This window comes from Myotis daubentonii, chromosome 8, assembly GCF_963259705.1.
Source record: "Myotis daubentonii chromosome 8, mMyoDau2.1, whole genome shotgun sequence".
Classification (NCBI taxonomy): domain Eukaryota; kingdom Metazoa; phylum Chordata; class Mammalia; order Chiroptera; family Vespertilionidae; genus Myotis; species Myotis daubentonii.
In genome coordinates this window covers 94,592,420-94,617,591 of record NC_081847.1, presented here as the reverse complement: position 1 = coordinate 94,617,591, position 25,172 = coordinate 94,592,420, and the positions used below count along the sequence as shown (strand labels likewise).

Sequence of the window (25,172 nt, the reverse complement as noted above, 5' to 3'; positions counted from 1 at the left end):
ATAATTGGATATTAACCAGAACATACTTGACTGGGCAGGAGGTAGGGCCCTGCTTAAACTAATCCTGAAATATATTAATCACCAATTAATGAAAAGTGTTTCAAATTCATTTTCTATTACGGAACACCTCCGCGTGGCTAAGCTTTTTCTAACAAAATGACTTGGAATAACAGGGTAGAAATAGGGAACGTGGCTATCCGGTGACAGCGTAAATGAACTCCTGACAGCCTGTTGTCAGGTCATCGTGAAAATACAGGCTTCCAAAGTCTGATGGGAAGAAGAGGGGGCACTTTTCAATATTCCGTGGCCTTGGTTTAAATTCCCAATTTATCCCTGTCCATGGCGGAGCCCCCAGTACACACCTCAGCAGAGCACCGGCAGGATGTTACGGGCGCCTAGAGCTCTGGGGCCCCCAACCCCTAACGACAGATACATTCTTACAGCCAAACACTGGGAGTCAGAGGAGTCCAGCAAAGACACGGCGAGTGGTAAGAAGCCGATAAATGTGTTAAGAGATGAAGGCACTGGCTGAAAAGTCACCGCCACTTAGGAAAGCAGGTGATGCTACAGAGAAGACAGAGGCAGCAGGCAAAGGACCATACGGAGAAGCAAGTCCCGCGTCTGCGCCACGGCGGGGCTGTGCGACTGCCTCCCACATCACGGGTCCGACACATCACGGACGCTCTATGCGTTCGGCTGTAAAAGCCCCCACTCAGCTCCTGAGAAGGACGGGCCTGCATACGCACCGAGTCAGAGAAACTGCTACCAAACGTCATTCGCCTTAAAAAGGTACAGTATCCACGTAGACTGTCCTCACAGGGATTCCCTGGCGTTCAGCACTGAGAAGGCAGCTCCCCACCCCGAGAAAGACTCCCACGTTCTGTCAGAGGAAGCCGGCGGTTCAGATTCACACAATGCGAGCCAGGGGTTGCAATGGCACCCTCTCTCTATTTTCCTGCCTTCATTCACTCCATCTGATGAAAGTATAGTTTAAAAAAACACAAAACCCACCTCCTGTCCTCTCAGAGCTGTTTTCCTATCTGGTTGTTGAGTTTAATTTTAGTAATCCTTAAATAAGCACTCGGGGCAGATGAACTAAGACACGCCGGTGAGGAGGCCCGTTAGCAACCATTTTGCCCTAGAAATACACAAACATTTCAATGGCTCTTCATTAGCAAACAAATCAACAAGTGATATTTTAATGCACGACTCCACTCCCTCCCTGCGGGCCGCAGTTGAGAGTGTGATGTACAGAACTGAGGCAGGCGCCGGCCACCGTCCCAGGGCTCCCTCCGCGGCCTGCGCGGCCCGCCTGAAGAGCACATTTAATTGACTGATAGATAGTAGCTTCTTTGTTCACAGAAGACAGCCAAGTAATGGCAGCTTGAAAATCGTACCATCTCCGGGGTCTCCTGAGACTAGTAACAGGGGGATATGTGTCAGGAATAAATAAATAATCTAATTATTAAGCCACTTCCTGTCAAGTTAACTCCAATTTGTTGGCTTTTGAAGGCAACAAAACGAGGCATTTTTCCTCATTATGCTCCTCTTTTTATACCAGTGGTAATCACAGGCGGATTAAAGGGGGCCTGATTGGTTTTTTTCTTTTTTTTTTTTTGTCAAGGAGCTGAGAGGCAGCCAACAGCACAGAAAAACCGAGTTGGGGTTAGAAGAAATTTCATGCTTGTCTCCTTTCCAGCTCCCTCCCAGCCCACACGGCCGCCCCATACAGAGCCGCCAGCTGTACAGCAAATGTGCGCCCTCCGACGGCGGCCGGCCGGGCGCGGGCGCCATCCTGAGCGCGGTACCTGCGGTCTCGGCAGGTGGCTCTGCTGTCATCGGCATAATTCTAAAGGTGACCTGTGCAGCCCCACCCGCCCAGGATGCAGCCGCGGCTGCGGTTCCTCACCCCCTCCAGGCCACTCCCTTGCCTTTGTTCCCGGCTATCCATGGCCCTGAAACGAGACGCAGCCCACGGAAACAGGTCCTAGAGCCTCTCCTTCGTGCGTGCCTGCCCGACCCTGAAAAGCAGACCCCGATGCGCTGTGTGTCCTGCGTCGGAGAGCAGGGCTCTGTGTGTGTCTCTATTGCTCACTTGTGTCCTCCATTCAAGAACGTTTTGCAGACTTCACTCAGAGACAGAGATCCACGTTTGTGCCCGGCCGCAGTGACTCAGTGGTTGAGTGCTGACCCATGAACCAGGAGGTCACAGGTTCGATTCCCGGTCAGGACACATGCCCGGTTGCAGGCTCGATCTTCATGAAGGGGGCGGGAGGGGGGTGTGCAGGAGGCAGCCGATCAATGAGTCTCTCTCATCCTCAATGGCCCTATCTCTCTCTCCCTCACCCTCTCTGAAATCAATAAAAATATATTTAAAGAAGAAAAAGGAACAAAGAGCCACATTTGATAGCAAACATATCAGGCAGCGAGTGGAAAGTGGGTCCGCGCAGCATGGTCTAGAGCAGCGGTTCTCAACCTGTGGGTCGCGACCCCTTTGGTGGTCGAACGACCCTTTCATGTGGGTCGCCTAGGACCATCCTGCATCTCAGATATTTACGTGACGATTCATAACAGTAGCAACATGACAGCTATGAAGTAGCAACGAAAATAATTTTATGGTTGGGCCACAGCATGAGGAACTGTATTTAAAGGGCCAGAAGGTTGAGAACCACTGGTCTACAGCAAGGCGCAGGGAGCATGAGAGCCGGGCCCTCCGCTGGCCCCGTCACAGGGAGCTGTCCATCTGGCGGACGCTGTCCTCCCTGCATCGCCGTGCCGAGCCCAGCCAGGGCACCGGCATCCGGGCCCCGCCCCAGCGCCACAGTCTCCCCGGCCTCTTCACGGGCAGAGAAACTCCAAAATGTGCCAGAAACAACCTCCCACCTGCCTGCGTCTCCGCCAGCGTCTCCGTCCCTCAGAAAACCACCGTCACCACGGACGTGCAGGAGGCTGTGCGAGTGGCGTGGAACCCAGAAACTCCCCGAACAGCCAGGATCGTCTTTTCCTTTTTTAGTATTTTTATTGACTCCAGAGAGGAAGAGGGAGGGAGAGAGAGAGATGGGAACATCAATGACGAGAGAGAGTCATGGATCGGCTGCCTCCCACAACCGGGCCTGTGCCCCTGATCCAAATCGAACCCGGGACCCTTCAATCCACAGGCCGTCGCTCTATCCACTGAGCCAAACCTGCCAGGGCTAGGATTCTGGATTCTGGAAAATCACAGCTGTTGCAAGCAGGCGAAAACACCAAACAAGGGCCACTCTGAATTGCCTCCTGATAGCTTAACCCTGAAATGAGAGAGGGGCTCAGAGGCTCTCTCTAAAAGTTGTCTAAGAAATAAGAATCCAAATAACTAAAAGAGCTCTGGAAAACTGTCTCATCTCAGAAAGATGTTTTGTTTTTTAAAGGCATTTCGTTCTTTTATTTTCTTTAAAATTGCCTTTGTTTTCAGGCAGGTGAGCGGGGGAGCCAGGAGGAGGCCGCGTGGCCCCACTCAGCCCGGCTCCGCGTCCGCCTCCGTGTCCTTTCTGAACACACCCCGAGTTCCTGTTAAATCGCGCAGATAATTAAGCCCTCTTTATATTTACAGTCTGCTTCATGGGTACCAGGGCTCCGGGTTCAGTTACTGTCTCAGGTCCCCTCTCTGAACAATCTCATCCTGAGCAATAACACTTCATTCTACGTAAGTTTTATCTGATGTCCCCACACAGAGCCGCCAGCTGTACAGCAAATGTGCGGTTCTCAAACCGCGGCCTGCGGGGCCCAGGCGCCATCCTGAGATCCAGGAGGCACCTTGCCGGCCCTGGCACGCGTCCCCGCCATCGCTGTGACCAGCCCTCCGCACGGCACACAACTTGGAATCCTCTGATTATCAGAACCGGTGGCCCGCACTCCCCCGCATCCTTCGCTTGCTCTATCCCCAGCTCGCACATCGGTTTAAATGTTTTGGCTGGCTTACAAACCATGCAGCCATCTGCACAGTAGGTGTGACACGGTTTTGTGTGTGTGTGTGTGTGTGTGTGTGTGTTTTAAACAAAAGTTACGTTGCACACAAAGATAAAGTCATTGGAAATGCTCTGCCCGGCTCACTTGGACCAACTCTGAGAAATAAATAGAATTATCTGTGTAAATCGATGAGCATCTCTGAGAAACAACACCCAGCAGAACGCGGCGCTTGCTCCATTACCTACGCTAATGCCCTGACAGCTGAGGAGAGATGACCTGGCCCAGTCCTCGGCTCCTGTGCAGATGGCGATGAAAGAGAGGGGTCCCTTCTGGACGGTCCATGCAGAAACCCTTTGTGGGCTTTTCAAATAAGCCAGCATTGCCCACACGAGGGTAGCTTTCTGTTACCAGTAAACTGCCCAGATTTCATCGCTTTTAATCCAGCTCTGGATGAAATAAGCCAGTATTTCACCGTATTGAACACCAAATGCTCGTTTCTGAATTCCCTGAGTTTTGTAAGCAATCAAATGAAGATGACCTAAAAAAAAAAATGCAATCACCTCGTTGAGAATTAACGTAAACTCCAGAGGACCCGATGCCTTTGAGCTTCGCAGGACAGTGCAGTGTGGACGCCTGTGGACGCCCCACATCACTGTAGACGCATTTCTGTTCTTTAGGAAGAAACGCAGCCAACGGACACTGAGAGCTTACAGGGCCACGCGGCCCCCTATCCCCCGTGCAGAGATCCACGTCTCTGGTCATGTCCCCCAGAGGCACATAAAGCCCAGAGACACCACGGTCCTGGAACACTGGCTTTCGTCTACGCCAGGGCGAGAGCGCTCAGGCTCCAATGCTGCGGAGGTGATACTGAACGTCACCAGACCCTAATGAAGACCAGTCGCCCAGCACGCTGCCCACTGAAGGGATGAAGGGACAGGAGGCCATCTGCGGCCTGAGGCATCTAGCAAACGGCAGCACCAACGCCCACAACCAGCTCAGCGCACCCCGTACAAGACTGACTCCTGTCCTCTTCCCGTCCCCACGTCCGGGATGTGTACCACGTGCAGCGTAACGCACGGGGTTCGCATCTTCTCGCGGGCGCCGCAGAAGGCTTGACCTTCCCACGCCTCTTAAAATCGCATTTATCTACACGGCACTGAGAGTTAGCTATTCGAATGGAAATAGCATCTGTGTCCACTGTTTTCATATTACCTCGCATTTACAGTCTTTGTCGTTGGTAATCCTCATCCAAGGATATTTTTCCATCGATGTTTAGAGAGAGTGAAAGAGAGGGAGGAGGGGGAGAGACAGAGAAACATCCATGTGAGAGAGAGACACGCATCGATTGGTTGCCTCCAGCAGGTGCCCTGTCCAGGGCTGGGCATAGAGCCTGCAACCAAATTACATGCCCTTGACTGGAATCAAACCCGGGACCCTTCCATCTGAGGGCCAACGCTCTATACCAGTGATGGCGAACCTTCTGAGCTCGGCGTGTCAGCATTTTGAAAAACCCTAACTTAACTCTGGTGCCGTATCACGTATAGAAATTTTTTGATCTTTGCAACCATAGTAAAACAAAGACATATTTTTGATATTTATTTTATATATTTAAATGCCATTCAACAAAGAAAAACCAACCAAAAAAATGAGTTTGCGTGTCACCTCTGACACACGTGTCATAGGTTCGCCATCACTGCTCTATACACTGAGCCAAGCCAGCCAGGGCAATATAGTCTTAAATTCTAGTTTTGCTTTTTTAAGAGATATACATGTTTCCCCAAAATGCTCTAAACATCACCTGGTCCATCTGGGACATGTTCATTAGTGACTATTTCTGGATTTTCCTTTTTTTTCTCCACAAAACAGGGCACTCTGCCACCTTAGGCCCAATTTTGTGGTTAGGACATGTCTTTCGGATCAGATGAAAAATACAAAAAAACACAGCATTAAGTCATCATTTCCAAGTTGATTTTTAAAAACAAGTCTTAGGTGAGTGGCTTGCAGCCATTCCCTTCCTACCCGCCCTCCAAGAAGGTTAGGGGAGGCGGAGAACAGCCCAGCTGCACCCTGACCACCGTCCTCCGAGCCACAGTGTGCGACCGCTCGGGGACAACGGCCCCTCCCTCCCGGACCCCCGTGCCGCCCCGGCCTGCGGTGGAGAGGGGCTGCGGTGTCCGCCCCGCCGCCCGCAGTTCGCTCCTGCGCTTCCGAGACAGCGCGTGTGGCTGTGGGGACACTCCGTCTCTTTGGGGACTTAACGTGCGTGTCGCAACGCCAACCTCTGTAGGGATGAGACTCCTCTGTAACTGAACGAGGTCATTAGAGGACGGCAATTATTGGTCAAGAATTACCAGAGCGAGAAAACGCAGCTTCTCACGAACAGCTGTTGGCAAGGCGTCCGTCTCTTTCCATCACGGCCTGGTCGGCCCTCACCCTAGCTTCTGACACGTTCCCGGCTGCGGGGCCTCGGGGTCTCGGAGGCGGGGCTCGCTGGGTTAACCCCACTTGCATTCTGCAGTTTCATCTCTACCTGGGCTGACCCGTACCAAGCACAGTGACACAGCACCCTCAAGGAGATGTAACAGCTCCTATGGAAGGATGCACGTATGCACGGAGCTGACAGAGCCGTGAGGAATGAGGTGCAGGGCACCCGGCACAATGGCTGCTCTCTGCACCCTCAGGGCAAACCCCAACTACACTGTGTGGAGGGACCAGGCAGCAGGGAGAGGCTCTCCCCTGTGCCCTGAGAGGGAAGCCTTTCCCAGGAAGGTGGTCCAAGTGTTCTGTAGCTCGTGTGTGTGTGTGTGTGTGCATGTGTGTATGTGTATGTGCGTGCGTATGTGCATGTGTGCACGTGTATATGTGAACATGTGTTCATGTGTGTATGTGAATGTGTGTGCATGTGTGTGTGCGTGTGTGTGTGTGTGTGTGTGTGTGTAAGAAAAGAAACCCCTAAATACAGTCACTGGTCTGATTTCTTACTGAAATGTGTCAAAAGGGGGTGGTGTGTGAGGTTTCCTTTTTTTCCTTAATAGACATAAGTCAAATCCCTCCTGCATTCTCATGGAATAATTATTCCTGCAACTCAGACCACGTGTCCACCACTGGCTGTGGGCACTGAGGCAGCCGGCTCCGGTGCGGACCTGCTAGAAACAGTGATGGTTTTCCTTACACGCGTGTCCCTGGCCCACAGCCCGGGGCCAGGAAGAAGCGCGGAGGCCGCCTGACACTGAGGCTGCCTTCGCACACGTGTGCGACAGGGAAGCACACGAAAGACCCGGCTAGAGAAGGGATGCGAGTGGCCCGCAGGGCGCCACCTCAGACCTGGCTTTCCCTCAGGGGCGCATAGCAAACCCCACAAACGCACCGGCACGCGTTCGCACAGAGAGTGCGAGGGGGTCCGCCGCTGATCGCTCTTCCCCGCTCCGTGTCCAGCTGCGATGACTTTTTGATTAGACAAAAACATACACAGATCCACAACCTGCACATACCTACCCTCCATGGAGGAATTTCAGCCAACACAACCAGGCCGCCTGCCTCATTTGAGAGACTAAGCATCACACTGGGACCTTGGAAAAGGATATCTTAGCCTCCGTGACTTCGCCCGCTCCACTCCCACCCCCCCCGCCCCCGCCTCTAGATGTAACGACACAAAGGCAGTGTGAGGGCCTGGATGCATGCTCAACAGACAGGACAACCGAATGGATGCTATTCAGCTGTTTAGGCCGCAAGTGCAAGAGGACCACATGCTTTCTTATTAAAAGCAGCGTGACTGTTAAGTCCCGGGCCTCCGTGAGGAGGAGGAGCGCTCGCGTCGCTGGTAGAAGGTGGGCTGTTAAATGTTCAGACCCCAGGGAGAGTGAGTGTCCTATTAACCCACCGTAAGGCGCAGGGGGCGGCGGGGGAGGGGGGAAGGTGCTGGGGAGACGCTCGAATGCTGCCAGGAATCAAAGGAAATGCCAAGGGAGGGTATCAAGCAACTTGAAAGGAAGGGCCAGGACCGGCCGCGAACCTCAGGGAAAAGGGCACTGAACCGGGGGTCAGAAAGCCCTGCCACCCGCACCCAATCGGGCCTCCCACGCACCAGGACGTCAGCCACGTGGCGGAGACACGCGGTCCGCTCCTCTGAATAGCAGACCCAGAACCAAAAGCAAGGCTATACCACACACGGCTCCTCAGAGGCACGAACCACAGGTGCCACTCAATGCCCACAAGCGGCGAGCGCTCCGCCCAAAGCCCGTGTGCCCTGCGAAGCCCGTGTGCCCTGCGAAGCCCATGTGCCCCGCGAAGCCCGTGTGCCCTGCCAAGCCCGTGTGTCCTGCGCACACAGCAGAGTCGCGGACGGTCGCCGCCAAACCTCTGCTCCCGCGACAGCGCCAGGAAGTATGAAACTTCGGCCACAAGAAGAACTTACTCCTAATCCACCCTCCCCAGCCCCCAAAAAGCAGTTTTGAAAGTTTATGGAGAGTTTTTTTTTTTTTTTTAGTCCCAAACGGAAGGGAACTGCAAGAAAACGCATTATTTGAACCTCGCAGTTCGCCCCCTTTTAAACATTCAGTCAAGTTGTCATTGTTATTCTGTCACAGTTAACAACATGCTCTTCAATGTTCAAGACTTCGCTAACAATTCCAGTCCTTAAACCCGGGAAACGGCGATCCAGTGACCAACAGTCTAGCTGTTACACGCACGTTCCATTTTGCACAAGGAAGCACTGAGTCTTTTATCAGCAGTAATCCTCCCAGAGACCCATCATTTGAAAACGATAAAGCAAATCCTATTGAAAACCTATTAATCAATTTCCCAACATGCTTTGAATCTGTCTTTATTAATATCTGCACGAGCCTTAGACGTTTGGGACGGCTGGTTTGCGTGGTCAGCGGCAGCAGTGGGAGGAGCCCTCCCACAGACATTCTGCGAAGCTGCTGCTGCACATTCCGGCCTGTCTTCGAGTTTGGCGACAGGAGAACACGAGTTTAATCAGACTTTATAAATATCACGTCACAATTACGGATGGTGTTACGGAACGCCATGCAGCCAGTAAGAAATAAAAGACACTCTCATAGTATAAAAATACAAGTGAGTACAGAAACAGCTTAGAGACAGCAATTATCATTTCACTGGCAGAACGAGATCTGGGTGACAAAGTTTAATCGGCTGGCAGAACTCTCGGTGCTGTTCCTAAGTCTTATCCAATTAGAAAGCATGGGAGGCGCGCCCCGAGGACGAAGGGACCATGGGACGCCGTGCACAGGTGACAAAAGGGTCCTTCTAGCTCCGGCCCAGCGGATGGACGCAACATCCCGGGAACACTGGCCACAGGGACCCAGGGGCTCGGCCCAGACGCGCTCTCGGCCCAGACGCGCTCTCTCAAGAGCCGTGTGAATTTTCTGCAATAAACAAGGAGCACCAAATTCCTCACGTGACCTTTTCCATCATGATCACTTCCAGGCTGGTGGAACCATACAGGTCAAGCCAGCTCGTGGCCATTTGAATTATTGATGTGTCCCCGTCCCCACGGCTCCCCACTTTGGATTCTGAAACAAAGATGCGTCAGCAGCAGCGGCAGTGCCATTACCATAATAACTTCTGAAATTAAAACCCGTCTCAAACTCCACGGAAAGCGAACACCCAGTTCATTAACCATTCCTGTCCGTTCCCAATAATGCGAACGTGATTAGGAGTTTAATTTGCTAATCACCTGTGCTCTGACGGGCAGCAGACACGTAACCCTCTGCAGAAGTCTAAACTGGCCCTTGCAGAAAAGGAAACGTGCTAATGCGTGATCAGGCCGACGAATAGTGATAAAAAAACAATCAATCAATCATGCTTAGGGAACACAGTGCTGGCTGAGCAATTAATTCATCTTTTAACTCAGTGTAACGGCAAGGCAGGGAGGGACACAAGCAGGAGAAACATCCGTCCGTAATAAGGTTTAGAGGGTCACTCACCAATCATGTGATTTGCAACATGCACCTGAATATCCCATTCGTTGTAGAAAACCATCTGACACTTGATGCACTGATAGGTCTTCTTCTGAGAAAACAAGTACAGACAGAATTACTTAGACGCATGCACTTTGTATGGCTTTGTTACACACACACACACACACACGCACACATGCACACACACACACACACGCACGCACGCACGCACACACCCAGCCCTATTCGCAGCTTTTTCTGAGATGCTGGTCTTATAGACGTCGCTCACTAACCTACCGTGGGCTGCTTGGGCCGCGTTACACAAGTTCCTCACTCAGACCTCGTGGCCTCATTCCCAACACTACGCTTTCAGTGGCAAAAGGTCAGAAGCCACGAGGCCCCGAATGATGGCATGATGTATTTTTAAAGAGTCCTAAAGTCAAACACAGAAGCGAGTATTTTTTTTTTTTTAATCTGTAACATGTGGTGATGGAGTTTCAAGAAACCAGTGTTTTTGAAGGTCAGGCTTTCATTCTGATCAAAATAACTGTGGTGTTGCTTCTAGATATCCCTACGTAAAATGGCCAATAAATTAAGATTCGGGGGATCTAGCTGAGAGATTTAGAAATTATAATTTTTAGCTGAAGTCTGAAATCTAGATGATTGTTTCAAAAATTGGTAAGTCCTAGCATTTAAATACATATTTTCTTCCATAAGGAATACATAGAATTTCTTATCCTAGTGAACATACCAACACCATTCATCATTTTACACCAGGTCCCGGGAGGGAACAGAGCAGGAGTTATACTTCCAGTATCACCAGTAAAGAAACTGAGGCCCGAGGAAGTATTGGCCTGATGTCACAGGGCCCTGCAACTGGGAAGAGAAATGAGCCCTTTGACTCTACACGCCAGGCTCTGGAAGAAAGCAGCCTGGGTGATCTGACATCTTTACTGCTGTGCCCCACATCTGGCTGAGCATTACGCGATGAACTCAGTAAGGTATCAGTTGCGTCTTCCAGAAGACAGTCACAGAAATTCCTCTCCGATGAAACCTAATATTTATAATTAAAACCATCGTGAAATAATCCGTTTCTAAAATCTCCCCAACGTGAGAAAATGACATTTGTAAAATCACATCAATGACCATGTGCTCAGGCGTTCTCACCGGATTGTCATTTCGCCGCCGCACACACACCTGGTGTGCCGACAGCAGCCGCAGGACAGAGCCGCCCGCGATCTGCAATGACGTGCAGAGGACTCAACAAAACCAACGTGCGGCACGAGGACTGTGCCCTTTCCTGCGTGATTAAAGTGCTAAAGGCCGCGAATGCAAAGTTTTCGTTATTGTCACAACAGCGTTTGCCGCTGCGGCGGACACGGGTGCTGCCTGTGAAACAGGGCAGCGCAGGCGCGGATCGGATGGGAGCTTCCTCCACCGCCTAACGGGCCGCACGCTAGACGGGAGCGAGGCCCGAGGCCCGACTCTCAATCTCCCGGGGACGGCGAACGCCCTGACGCGCACCAGGAGGATTTACTGCGCGGAGCTGTTCACAAGATGGTTTTGATGGTGACATATAGAGCAACACGTGCGGCATAAATAACCTCTCTCCCTTTTTTAACGTTATTTCCCTTTAGAACTAGTTAGGAAATATTTCTTACTCCCGGCTGACCTCCATTACACGTTGTTTATTAGCATACTTCCAGCATCACTCCTGACTCGCCACCCTGCTGGAAAACAAAGAGGCATAAACTTAACGGCCAGTCTTTCTCTCGTTAGCCCAGTAAAGCATCCAGCGTGTCGGCAAGCGTCTCCAAAAATGATGACTGATGAGTATGTGGGCGGAATATCGGAGGGCTTTTTGTTTTTTTCCTCCTGGCCTAATAGTAAAGAATAAAATCACTTGACAAACCAAAATAATGAAATACTAGCGCCACTACCATCTTCCAAATAAGCGGACACATTTGAAGATCTATGTGTACGTCTTCCTTTATCACGGAAAGCAAATGCCGTTTGTCACTACTGACAATTCGAATAACAATTCTACCCATCAGATGGCATTTAAAAACCGTGGACCAAAAGGGGCCGCGTGCGAACCTGACCAGCTCAGGGAAGGCCTGCGTGGCGGCCTTGCCAACTCGGAGACCTAAAGTCACCACAAAGGACAGTCTGAAATCAAAACGTTTTAAATTAAAAAGCAGTTTATGGGGGGTAGTCACGCCCTAGGCCGGTATCTTCCTCGACGAAGGCCCATCATGACCTTAACTGACCCTGTTGTCTTTTTGCATTGATGATAACGTATCTTGGGATGTCAAAGAAATATTCCTTTTCCCCTCAATGTCACTGAGTTAACTGTTGACTGTTAACTCTCCTGCACCCACCTAAGTGAGAGAAGTACAGTCGGGCCTTGACTTCGAGTTTAATTCGTTCCGTGACGGAGCTCGTAACTCAAATTACTCGTCTGTCAAATCAGAAAGTGAACGAGTGAGACACGTGATGCTGGGCCGATGTGGTGGCGTCACTGTGACGTTCGCGGCGCCAACTAGCGGTGGGGTATCTGAAGCTGGCTCGTCACCCGAATTTTAGCTCGCAACTCAAAGCAAAAAATCGGCCGAGAGACGGCTCGGATCTTGAAAAACTCGTTAGTCGGGACACTCGTAAGTCAAGGCCCCACTGTACGTGTCCATCATTTTACGTTTTATCCAACCCCAGGGGTCTCCCCTCCCCCGCCCCCTTGGCCGGCTCCCGCCTCCCTAATCTGTCACCAGTGGGTTTCACTCAGCCCACCTACTGCCTCCTCCTCTGTCTGTAATGTATGAACCTGCCATTCTAGGAGCATCGTCCCCATCCGTTGAGATTCTGCTTCCTGGCAACTGTCGACAGTTTGGCTCGAATAAACTCACCAAAGTTCTTTACGGGTTTGAATGCTTCTTATATTCACAAAATATTGCTTCCTTTTCTTTGTAACAAAGTCATAGTCTTATATACAAGCTGCTAAACTTGGCGCTAGATGAAATGAAGATTAATGTGACCCAAAACGAGGCACCAGGGCCTTAACAACGCTGTGCGTTGAACCTGACTTCCTCACGCATCTCCTTTCCCAAAGACAAAACGGGGATGTGCCAGTCGGGATGTGCTGAGGTTTTCCGTTGAAAGCCATGGCATAAAATTCAGTTTTACCCTCATTTATAAAAAGGAAGTTTAAGTGACCTTTCACGCACCCCTTTTTGTAGACTTAGGGGAACGTGAAGAGCCCTGCCCGCTGGCACCCCGTCTCTGAGTAAAGCGATCGTAACCTCTGAACAGGGGGCCTTGGGGAGCTCATTCTCTTGGAGGCGAGTCCACTCCAGCCCTGGATTTAGGAAGGAATGCTCCCTGATTCTAGGCTTCAAGCGGCTCTCCTGCTACTCCCACCCACGGGTCCACACGCTACACGCAGGACCCCTTGTCTGAGGTGGCAGAGATACTAACCCCTTTCCGGGCAGAACGGGAAGAACGCTGGGAGGAGCGCTCTGGACACCTTGCCCCACCTGCTCCCCTTCCTCCAGGTCAACCCCTAACACAGGGAACCGCCAATTAAGCCAGTAAGTGCCCCGGGGTGACGGCCTGTGAGGTACAGGGGGACTGCCACTTCCCCAGGACAATCGCCCCATTTACATAGGAGACAACAGGAAAGTCAAGGGAGCCACTCCTTTCAAAAGCAGATAAGAGCAGAGACAGAACTTCCATTGTGTGGGCCCGATTGGCCTTCACCAGCGCTTAAGTTGTCAATTGACTTGAAATGCTAATTTGGTACAATTTTTAAAAGAGGCTTTTTTTCATTAGCCTTTTTTAATGTGCTGCTTGGGAGTGCGGTTGTCACTTCCTGATTGTTCGCTTTTGTTTTCTGATACTGATAGATGTAATTATCAAGGATACAACTTTCTCCTCGCACCTCATTATTTTTGATTGATTTTGCGAACAATTTGAATGTGCCTTTTTGACACCCTTGTGTTCAGCGAGACTCTGGTTAAGGTACTCAGAGGCGTTCAGGAAAGAGCATCCCATAAATTAAAAAAAAAATGACTGGGAGCTTTAATCACACACGCTTAAAAGAAAACATTATTCTGACTACCCCTCCCCCTCCCCCCCATTCAATCTATACTCCATTAGGACTCAGGCTTCACATTTAGCCTCGACAAATTAAAAAAATAATAATACTTGGTACTTGTAAATTGCTTTAAAACAAGAACAACACTGAGTATAAAAGAAAAATCGATGAATCCATAGTAACCCTCAAAAACAGAAACAGAAAAGAAATCTGGGTTGCCCCCATTGGAAGCGACTACTCCATGAATTTCTTGTTCTCGAAATTGGTAACTGAAGGGAACAGAGGCCGAGCCTTTTCAGGAGGAAGCGGGTGCGGGCCAAGTGCTGAGGGGGCTGTCCTCCATGGAGCGCTGGCGGAGGAGGGTGACGGATGACAAATCCGCGATGTGCGATGCCACGGAGCAGGACCGAGGACGAGGACGAATGGGCGCAGAGCCACTCCGAGAGGCTTTCTGAGGGGCCGTGTGCAGCCTCTGAGAGCTGCAGAGAGAGATGGTCTGCACGGAAGTCGGAGCCGCAGGTAAACGAGCCCGGCTATTCCGTTCATGATTAATCATGGCAGGGCCTGACCGGAGGGCCTGGGTGTGATGCAACAGGACGTGTCCGTACATCAGTGGACCCTGCAACTCATCACGCCTGTTCAGGAAAAGCACTATTAGAGGAACACCTAGCACTTTGAAAAAAAAAAAGAATTACACAAATCCAGACTATTCTTCCACACAAATCAAGCATATCCCTAGCCTGTTATCTTCCAAAAGTCCAGGTTATGTGTGTGGGGGGGAGAGGAGGGAAAGAGGGGAGTAGAAGGACTGTTCTCAGATGAAAGAGACCAAAAAGACTTAACTAATAAATATGTGTGTGAATAGAATGTGGGATTTCTTTAAAAATATTTTTTTACTGATTTCAGAGAGGAAGGGAGAGGGAGAGGGAGAGAGAAAAAATCAATGTGAGAGAGAATCATGCATCGGCTGCCTCCTGCACGCCCCCCACTGGGACCGAGCCAGCAGCCCGGACATGTGCCCTGACGGGGAATCGAACCATGACCTCCGGGTTCATAGGTCGACGCTCACCTCTGCTGGCTGGACCAGAAGGCGTGATTCTGATCTGGGGAGAGAACAGCTATAAAGGTGTTTAAGGAAACGGAGGGGATCTGAGCACCAGGGAGTTATTAGGTGGCGTCGGGGAAATCCTGTCGGCTGGTTAGGTCTGATCACGGTGCTGTGGTCATGCAGGCACGTCCCTTTTGTGAGGAGAGGCGCGCTGAATTCTTTGGTGTAAAAGGAAATGATGTTTGTCATTAACTATCAAGAGACCACAAAAGAGGAGTCACCTACCGATACAGCAAACGTGGCTAAATGTTAACAATGCGGAAATCTAAGTGGCGCTTGAAAATTTTCCTAACAGCAAGGGGAACACATCGGCCCTTCATGGTACTTGGTTTGTGTGTGTGTGTTTATAGCATTAAACCTACCCTGCTCCCCCCCCCCCCCCCCCGCACCTGGTGTACACCAACAAGAATCTATGCTTATGGTTATAAGTAGCTTTGCAAACAGTTTTAATTTCTTGGTGGTTTTGTTTGTTCTAAGTCTAATGCATAAGCTCTCAGAGGCCAGGAACCATAGCTTCCCCCGATTTCTGTACTAAATTAAGAACCATCTCCTATGATTCTATGCTTTACAGCCTATAAAGAACTCGCATGCCTGAAGCTCACATGTAACAAACTGTGGGAGTAAATACGAGAGGGACTGTCCTTATTTATGGATGAATTAGGTGGCCTGCCCCCAACATGCAGGCTGTGACCATCACAGCCAAGGAGGGTGCCACCTGCCCCCCCCCCCCTGGGTTTTAACAGTTTCTAGACTCTGTGGGCAGGTGGATTTCCACTTGCGTTTTAGGGCCTTTTTGAAAGACGGCTCCTTAGAGCTGCGCAGAGCTGTGGGCTAGGAGATGCCGGGACTGGCATGGGACCCGCTAACGGGGAAGGCACGGCTCCTGGCCACCTGCACCTCCGGCTCCCAGGCCCGGACCTGGGACCAGGGCCACAGGGGAGGAGTGGCTCCCCAAAGGCGCCTCGTCCATGGCAAGTCCTTCTCCTGCCCTCGCTGTCCTGCAGCTCCAGTGCCATGGCTGTAACCACGTGTTTATGTGGATTTGTCCAACTCGACACGGACAGGACCACTGCAACCTGAGAGCTCAGGTGAGTTTCTCCTGAAGACGTTCAGGCATTTCTTCAGTTGACGTGTCGCACACACTCTCCGTTACCTTCCACCGAATGCCATCGGCGTAGACTGGGGTCTTCCCGCCTGTCCTCCAGGCGCCGTAACTGCTTGTCAGGCATCTTTTAAAAATTAGTTTCCTCTACGTCCCCATCTAACACTTAACAAACCACTGATTTTTCTCTTCACTGCTGTCCTGGCTAGAGTTAATCCTACCTGTCAAAGCTTTTATTTCAATAAATATTTCTCATTTTTAACAATTTCTAATCGTAAATATATTTTTATTGATTTCAGAGAGAAAGGGAGAAGGAGAGACAGAAACATCGATGATGAGAGGGAATCATGGATCAGCTGCCTCCTGCATGCCCCTCACTGGGAATCAAGCCCGCAACCTGGGCCTGACTGGGAATCGAACCTTGACCTCCGGGATCCTAGGTCAATGCCCAACCACTGAGCCACACAGGTCGGGCAGGTTTTGTTGGTTTGTTTGCTGTTTGGCCAGCATTAGATTCATTCACGTGTTTTGGAATCTTGGTTGTGAAGCCGTTGGTAGTGAAAGATTGTGGTCTGTGTGCTCGTTCCCCCTTTCCAGTAGCTGTGCTATTGGCCGGCCTCGCAGGGCGTCAGACCTGTGAGGGTATCACGGAGTGGCAGGGGGCACATCCAGGGCTGAGCCCCCAAACTGTGCCTCTCTCCTTACACCTCTCGCTCTTCGCTCCCCGGCTGGAGGCCCAGCCTCAGGGGCTGATGGAGAGAATGTTCCCTCCAGTCTCCACGGAGCCCCCCGGGCCCTGCCTGGGGGAGAGGGTCTGCCTTTGTCCGCGGTGACTCACCGTGACCACTGCTTGTTTCTGGAAGAGTCCAGCAGACCCTGCTTCAGCCCTGACAACCATGTGGCTGGTCACTTTGGTTTCTGAATCTCAAAGGTGGAGAGCGGTTTTGAACATGACCATTTGTCTATCTAGTTTTCTTATCTGCCATCGCTCTAGGCTCGGGGCATCACAGCGTGAAGGTACAGAGCCGTTTTTCCAGAATGTCCCACAGCCCTCGGCAGCCACTCCACCCCCCTCGCCCCTGCAACGTCACGAATCCCAACCGTGGGCCACGGCTCCCCACGCAGAGCCGGCCAGCTCCCCTGACTCCGGACGTGGTAGAGCCATGCTGTGGACAGCCGCTCCGAACGCCCCCACGTCTCAGGGAAAGCAGCTTGGGAACTTCCTCCAAGCCCTGCTCTCCAGGCTCCGTCACTCGGTCGTGTGGCAGACCCTCCAATGGCCTGCGTCTCAGTGTCCTTCCCTGTGAGTGAAGGAGTCGAGCTGGCCTCCTGGAGTGGAGCGAGGAGCGGCGGAGAGCCACACGGAGGCGCGTGGACGGGCCTGCCTCGCAGCGCCCGCGTCACAGCCCCGGCCGCCCTCGTCACCACTTGGCAGGTGATGGCGGGACAGAAAGGAATCCCCATAAACTGCCTGGGGCAACGGCGCTGCTTGTCGAGGATTAGTTCTCACTCTTTTATGGGGACGTTGAAGCATATTAAAAGCTCTTTAAACTAGAAGCCACCATTCTAGATGTTATGACAATAAATAAGGGGACACGTTGTTTATTAACTGAACCTTTAAAATTAATGACGCGCCCTGGCTGGTTTGGCTCAGTGGTTAGATGGTGGCCCGTGGACCAGAGTCACGGGTTCAGTTCCTCATCAAGGGCACGTACCCCAGTTCCAGGTTCACTCCCTCCCCCGCCCCCATCCCATTGGGGGTGCGTGCAGGAAGCAACCAATGTAACTCTCTCACTTCGATGTCTCTCTCTCTCGCCCTTCCCCTCTCCTCTCTTCCTCCCTCCCTTTCACCCTCTCTAAAACTCAGTAAGAAAAATGTCCTCAGGTGAGGATTAAAAACATTAATAGGACGAGGAATATCACCAGCTGGTGACAGGGCTGGGGTGTGGGAGGAAGAAAGCTGTGCTCGGCCGACAGCAGCACCACTGCTCCAGGGCGAGAGTGTGCATTACACGTGAGGCACACGTTTAAGGTCCGCACCCCCCTTACCTGGCAGGAGCCTGTTGGCAAGCAAGTGGACTCTACATGTGAGTGAAAACAGTAAACCCACAGCTTCCCACAAACGCCTACCACTGTAGGCACTTTACTAATTCAGTTCCGTCATTTTCCAAGCAATTCTGAACTTATGTAAAAATAAAGCCCTCAACAGAGAAGAAAATGGATGAGACGAACTGAAAGCACTAATATTTCCTTATAGCTGGGGTCTCTCTCAGGCCCCTCTCTGTCCCCCCACAGGCCCCAGGCCCCTCGCTGGTCCCCCCACAGGCCCCGGGCTCTCAGGGGAGACAACTGCATCTGGATAGTCTCGGCTAATGTGGTGGGTCCGCTGCCTGTTGGTCTCCAGGCCACAGGAAGTGTGTGGATCCGCTCCTACAGCGCGTCTGGGGGGCCGCCTGCCATGAGGGACACCCATCGCCTTCACTCCTGCGGGGCCGCCCTCAGACGCACCCACACCGCCTGCGCCCTCTCCCCACCCCACACAGCGGCCTCAGGGAATCCACGAGGCTGGAGCTACAGGCCAGCTCCACGCGCAGTCGGGCGGAAACGGAAAGTCACCGAGACGCGCTCTCCCCTGGATCAGGACAGGCTCGCCGCCCGCCCCCTTCGCAGCAGCGCTGGCTCGCTCCTAGGCCGAAGGGATTTATGACTCATCGCAGGTTCCAGTTACTCCCTATACCGACTGTTTTATAAACGTTCATAACATTCGAGAAAGTCAGAAACGGGGAGTGGGGGATTCGGAGTTTAAATAACGAGTCTCGTAAACATCAATCCAAGGGAAAAGGGAAATCTCTAAAGGGTCGCCTCACACCGACTCGGGCGCTATCGTCATCATCACTTACTTATTCTAACCACCTATTGACTGTTTCCACCTTAAACACTTGAAACCTGCCGGCCGGCGTGGCTCCGTGGTTGAGTGTCGACGGATGAGCCAGGAGGTCAGGGTTCGATTCCCGGTCAGGGCACAGGCCAGGGCTGCGGGCTCGATCCCAGTGGGGGGCGTGCAGGAGGCAGCCCATCCATGAGTCTCTCTCATCATTGATGATTCTCTCTCCCTCTCCCTGCCTCTCTGAAATAAATAAAAACTTTTTTTTAAAAAAAAAGCTTCCCTCCTGTCTCAGCATTGGCAAAACGCGGCGCTGTGGCTGGTGAACGTCGGGAATATGTGTTTGGAGGAAAGAGGGAGTAGAAACGAGGCTGTGTGTCCCGGCACCACCGGCCACAGAGAGCCCGTGCGAGAGCTGCCACATGCTGCAGTCCCACCAAACGCCCGGAGAAAGCTCTGTGAGTGAGAGAAAAACTAGAATCCACTAGACATGTGTCCTTACGTGCGTAACTTCTGCCCTAAAAGCAAGGTTTTTAAATCCTCACGAGTCCCGGCACCACCTGTCACAGGTGCCGAGAGAGGACCGGGAGGAAAGGTAGCTGATCCTGTCCGAAGGTTCCTTCCGATGTTCTTACACGCATCACACGTCAGGGCAGCGTCACGGCAGGAACACGGGTTGTCTCTGAACGCATGGGAAGCTCCCAGGTCTGCGAGGGCTCTGCCTGACCCGTCGTGTAGCCACTGCGACCCCTGACATCATGATTCGCCCACAACACCCCACGTGGGCATGCGTGGGACCTGCTCGCCGCTTCCTCCCGCCTTTCTAGACACAAGCTCGGGGAGTCTGGCTGTCCTCCTTTCGAGTTCACGTTCCCGATCTGCCTTCCAGCCACCCTTGGCTAAAGGAGCCCTTCCCGTTCTGGCCTTTCGCATCTCATCCTCTGAAAGGGCTCCTCTCATTCCAGCAGCCTCAGCTCCCCGGCGTGTGCCCCAGTCACCTGGCCCTGCACCACTCTCATCGCCACCATCCCCTCCCTCAGCCCTGCCACCCCAGGGCTCTCTCAGCCCGCCTCCTCCCTACCATGCTGGCACCTTCTCCCTTCCATCCCTCCCGCCTGAACAGCTGTCTCCTGACACTCAGGCTCCACTCCCCGCCTCCCTCACGTTCTTCCAAACCCCACCTGCTCCCTACACAACCCCCCTGACCCTGGGGGCTCGCTCTGTTCCCCCAGAGCTGCGGTTGGCTCTAGGGACACAGGTGTCTCCCCGGCTGTACCTGTGAGGAGGCACCCTGGGCAGGTACACCGTGTGTCCGTGTCTAAGTGGGCGGGTTCTTTCAGCCCTTGATTTGCCTGAACTTACTTGGGTTTTTTAAATTATTCCTCATTCACCTTCCAAAAATATCTTTAAAGAAACAAACCCAGAACAAAATGCCCCTGCTATTGCTCATGCTCTCAGAGGTCCCAGTCCAAGCGTCTACAGAGCATGTGGGCTTTTAGAACGACAGGGGTGAGCGAGCGAGTTCATTTACTTCCGTGTCCTCACCAGAGACCAGGAGAGTGAGGCCCAGAGAGAGGGAGTGTCCTTTGCCTGCGACTCACAGAACGTTCCAGCAAGCCTAGGATCCGGCGGCATGAACTCGGCCACCTTTATAAGAAGGACCTGCTCCCTCGGGTTGGCTCTCCCCTGTGTCTCCCACTTCCTGCGACTCCCCTGGGCCCCGGGGCCACTCTGGCCGGCTCTGCTGCCTCCTTGGGGCTCTCATCCTCACGTACACTCTCCGCGCAGAGCTCACTCCATCACAGCCCACGCTTCGCCCCCGCTCCATCCGAGGCCCCTGTCACGGAAGGAGCCCGTCTCCTGTCTCTCTCCCGCCCCAGCCCAGCACACACCCCAGCCCAGCACACGCCCCAGCACAGCACATGCCCCAGCACACGCCCAGCACACGCCCTAGCACAGCACACGCCCCAGCACACACCCCAGCACAGCACACGCCCCAGCACACGCCCCAGCCCAGCACACACCCCAGCCCAGCACACGCCCCAGCACACACCGAAGGACTCTATGAACCACACAGAATCGAGTGGATTGGGCTTCTCACAAGTGTACCCACGAGTAAGAGTTTTCGGAAAAACTTACTGGGGGGAACCAGATTGCCGCCACCAGACATACCTACGTTCTACATCACAGTCAGCTAAGACCTTCTAGTCCCGGCTCAGATTGTCCCAAAAGATGGATATATTGACCTGAAAATACTGCCCAGGGTCATTCTTCATGTCTGACAGAGCAAGCAGTTTCCATAGAAAATGCAGCCTGAGAGTGTGGGGCCGCCCCGGCAGGGCTCTGCGCCCCGAGAACCGCTCCAAGCACAGACGAGGAGGGACGTGCTGAGAGAAGGGCGACTTATAGACCCCGCGTTTCACACGGAATCTGTGAAGACGAGCCTGTGCTTTGTGGAAGTTCTCCAGAAGCCGGTGCTAGCTCAGTACTTCCTGTAAAGGCACCCTGGGATTCTGGCTGACTCCCTACCACCCGTGTCAGCAGGCGCAGGCCCTCCCCATCTCACTCGCGATGCGTGTAACTGATTCGCTGCTGGAGGGCACATCTGATTTTGAAGGTTGGTTCTTTGCCAAGAGAAACGTGAAATAGTATCTGTGTGTTTGCCATTGTGGGTCCAGTGCCCACCTATGTCCAATGCCTCTCACGGGGTTGGAACTCAATAACTACTGAGTGAATAAATGAATGGGACACAAATTAATCTACATTTTTATAATCTACATTTAAAACCATTTTAATCAGAGTATGACATCCTTTTTTAAAAATATATTTTATTGACTTTTTACAGAGAGGAAGGGAGAGGGAGAGAGAGTTAGAAACATTGATGAGAGAGAAGCATCAATCAGCTGCCTCCTGCACACCCCCTACAGGGGATGTGCCCGCAACCAAGGTACATGCCCTTGACCAGAATCGAACCTGGGACCCTTCAGTCCCCAGGCCGACGCTCTATCCAGTGAGCCAAACCGGCTAGGGCTGACATCTTTTTTTAACATAGTGAATTTGTTTTTTATATTTTTATTTTTTTTAAATGTGTTTTTATCAATTTCAGAGAGGAAGGGAGAAGGAAAGAGAAACAGAAACATCAATGGTGAGAGAGAATCATTGATCGGCTGCCTTCTGCACGCCCCAGGCTGAGGACTGAGCCCGCAACCCGGACATGGTCCCTGACCGGAATAGAACTCAGGACCCTCTAGTCCGCAGGCTGACGCTCTATCCACTGAGCCAAACCAGCCAGGGCTTAACATAGTGAATTTACATTTGTTAATATTTTGTTTAAAATTTTAAAATGTAAAATCATGAGTCAAACTGACTAAATGTTTCTTTTACCATCCTTGTCTGGTTTTGATATCGGGATTATACTGGACTCGTTAAATGAACTGGAGTGTTCACGCTCTGTATTTCCTGGCACCGCTTTGGAATTATGCGTACGCTCTGGTATTTTCATTGTGGGGTGGCTTTCAACATTTATTACACTCTCTTAGGTTTATGGAATCATTCGACCGCTTTTTGTTCTTGAGTCAGCTTTGGTAACACACTATTCTAAAACTGTTTCCATACAATAAGAACTATCCAGCTATTAGTATAAAATTATTCACAATATTCTTACCCTTTGTATCTTACGTTTTCAGCACTTTTTTTTGGAAAATCTTAATAGAGAAATACCATACACATAGGAATCTGCTATCATCTGAAGTGTGATGAAGTTTCACATGTGTATGTCCCGGTGTAACCGCCACGTAAACGGAGGCATGCGACCCAGAAAAATGCTCCTCCCAGAGGGGGCCATTCTGGCGGTGAGCACTGGAGATTAGGTTTGCCTGTACTTGACGTCTACGTGCATGGAGTCAGGGGTAGTGTGTGCCTGGTTTCTTTTCTTCAGCATTATGGATACAAGTCATCCTGGTTGTGATTTAGCAGCTGTTTACTCCTCATTTGTGCGGTCTCCCACTGCCTAGACGGAGTAAGGTAGTGCCATGACATGAATGTAGTTCTCATTCTACTTTTACAAGTGTTTTCACTCAGCTAGGCTTGAAGCTGAGATGCAGAAGCCACCGTGAATACGGTTCGTACACCGTGGTGAGCGTGTGGCCTCGGAGAACACTGGGCGGGCCGTGGGCTCGCGCTCGCCTGCAGCCCAGACTGCCCAACAGCTTTGAAAGCAGCTGACAGAGTCATACTCCCACCTGTGCGTTCCACTGGCTCTTCGTTCTCACAAAAATAGAGAAGTTCTGCATCTTTCTTACCGCAGTCACTCTGGGATGTGTCGTGCTTCTCTCACTGCCTTTTAACCTCCGTTGAGTATTAGTCTTATTTATTTCTGTTGGGCTTTTTGATACTTGACGAATCTCGCCAGAAGCTTGTAAATTTTGTTACAGCTACCTTTTTACTTGGTTGGCCTCCTTGCTGTTTTCTGTGTCAGGACTCTTTGCTCTGAGTTTTATTGCTTTCTTCCCTTCTTTTTTCATGCGTGTGTTTTGCGGCCCTGGCCCTCGTGTCTTCAACTGAATGTTTAGCTCATCAACATGAAGCCTTTTTAAAAATTTCTAAGATGTCTTTTTATGTTCTAGTAACTCCCCCTCTAATTACTGCTTGACCCCTATCTCACAGGTTTTGAAATGTAGCTACCCGTTAGTTCTAAGTATTTTTAATACCTATTTTTATTCCCTCCTTGTACTATGTGTGGTTTTAACTTTTAAATTTATTGTTTTTTTAAAGGTATATTTTTCCATTTATAATGTATTTGTGTTATGGCCTCAAAATGCGATGTGTGTGAACCTAAATTTTTCAGTGCGAGAATGACATGCACGTATGGAGTCAGCAGCTGTAACTTCCGTGCGTTGCCGGATGAAGCTTTACACGGCGTCCATTCTGCCTGGAGGTGGGGATTTCTATTCCGCCCGCCACTCAGCCTCTATGATGTGAATCACAGAGCGTGTTACCTGCTTATAGAGAACCTTCTATTGTATTTACTGGCTTTAGGGCAGGAAGAGAGTGAAGGGAAGCAGTTAGTTTATGATGTCAGGGCTCGGTGTGGAGAGGGGAGGTGGCAGCTATGAACAGAAGAGCAGTTGCCTAGACAGTGACTGACCCAAAAGGTGAGGAGGATAAAATCAGGAGGTAGAAACGAAGTCTCAGACAAGCAGGACTAGGAGGAAGCTGGAACAGGGCAAAAAATTGGAGGGGAAAATTACAATCTGTTTTGCTCAAAGGGCTAGCAGGATGCCCAACTGGTACCATGGAATGGGTAGTTGAAAGTTGGAATTTGACATTTTCGTCGGCTGTATGGGTTAATAGGTGATAGGAGATGAGGGAAAGAGAAAGACAGTAAGAATAGCATCTTTAGAAATGTGTGCCTTTAAAAGGTGAAAATGTGAAAGGTGGCGAAGGAAGTATAAATAAGGGAACAAGCTATTTAAGCTTTTTAAAAGCCTTTAGCAAGGTTCTCGTATTGAGGCTGATTTTCTAGGAATACAAAACACACCTAAAAGAAACCCACATCCACATCACACAGTGAGTGGAACAATGCAGTATTAAGAATTCCAGAAGGTAGCTTTCCATTTTCTTTCATTATTTGAATCATCTGGATGTGTATGTGTTCACCGTCACCTCTGCACCACCTGAGCTAAAATGTAAAGTGCTTGAACAGAATTCTGCCGCTGCATGGATGAGTCCAGACTCTTTGAGACCAGAACTCAAAAGACAAGTATCATGTGCAATTCAAGGTGCGTGTTTGTGTACAAAAACAGTCCTACCTTTGGATTCTATAGGCTCTAAAATGACACTATCACCAGATTAAAAGCATCCACACACACACAAAATCTAGAGCTGGGGTATGAGAAAATCTAGGCATAGCAGCGGCAGGGAAATGGAGTAACGAGGCAGGATCACGCGAGGCCAGCATGGAGACAGGGACGGAGGGTGGACAGGAGGCAGCCGCCTCTGGCTCCCACACCCTGACATCCACGCCAGGCCCATTAGCTCCCTGTGCCAGGATGCTGTGGATGCCAAGCGAGCATTGAACACAACAACAATAAATCTGAGAGAGACTGAACGTGGCCAGGCAA

The 25,172-nt window shown here is 51.2% G+C and overlaps 1 protein-coding gene across 7 annotated transcripts in view; it reads right to left on the bottom strand.

Moving 5' to 3' along the window:
* ZNF521 (zinc finger protein 521) overlaps positions 1 to 25,172 on the bottom strand; it is a 274,149-nt gene that overhangs the window by 115,762 nt on the left and 133,215 nt on the right. For 4 of the 7 annotated variants that reach the window (XM_059707441.1, XM_059707439.1, XM_059707443.1 and 1 more), the window contains one exon: positions 9,894 to 9,978. The exons of 1 other annotated variant lie outside the window; for it this stretch is intronic. In XM_059707441.1, the coding sequence (XP_059563424.1) occupies positions 9,894 to 9,978 (85 nt within the window). The remainder of the gene's footprint in view (positions 1 to 9,893; positions 9,979 to 25,172) is intronic. 2 more of the 7 variants (XM_059707442.1, XM_059707440.1) reach the window with 1 other exon arrangement.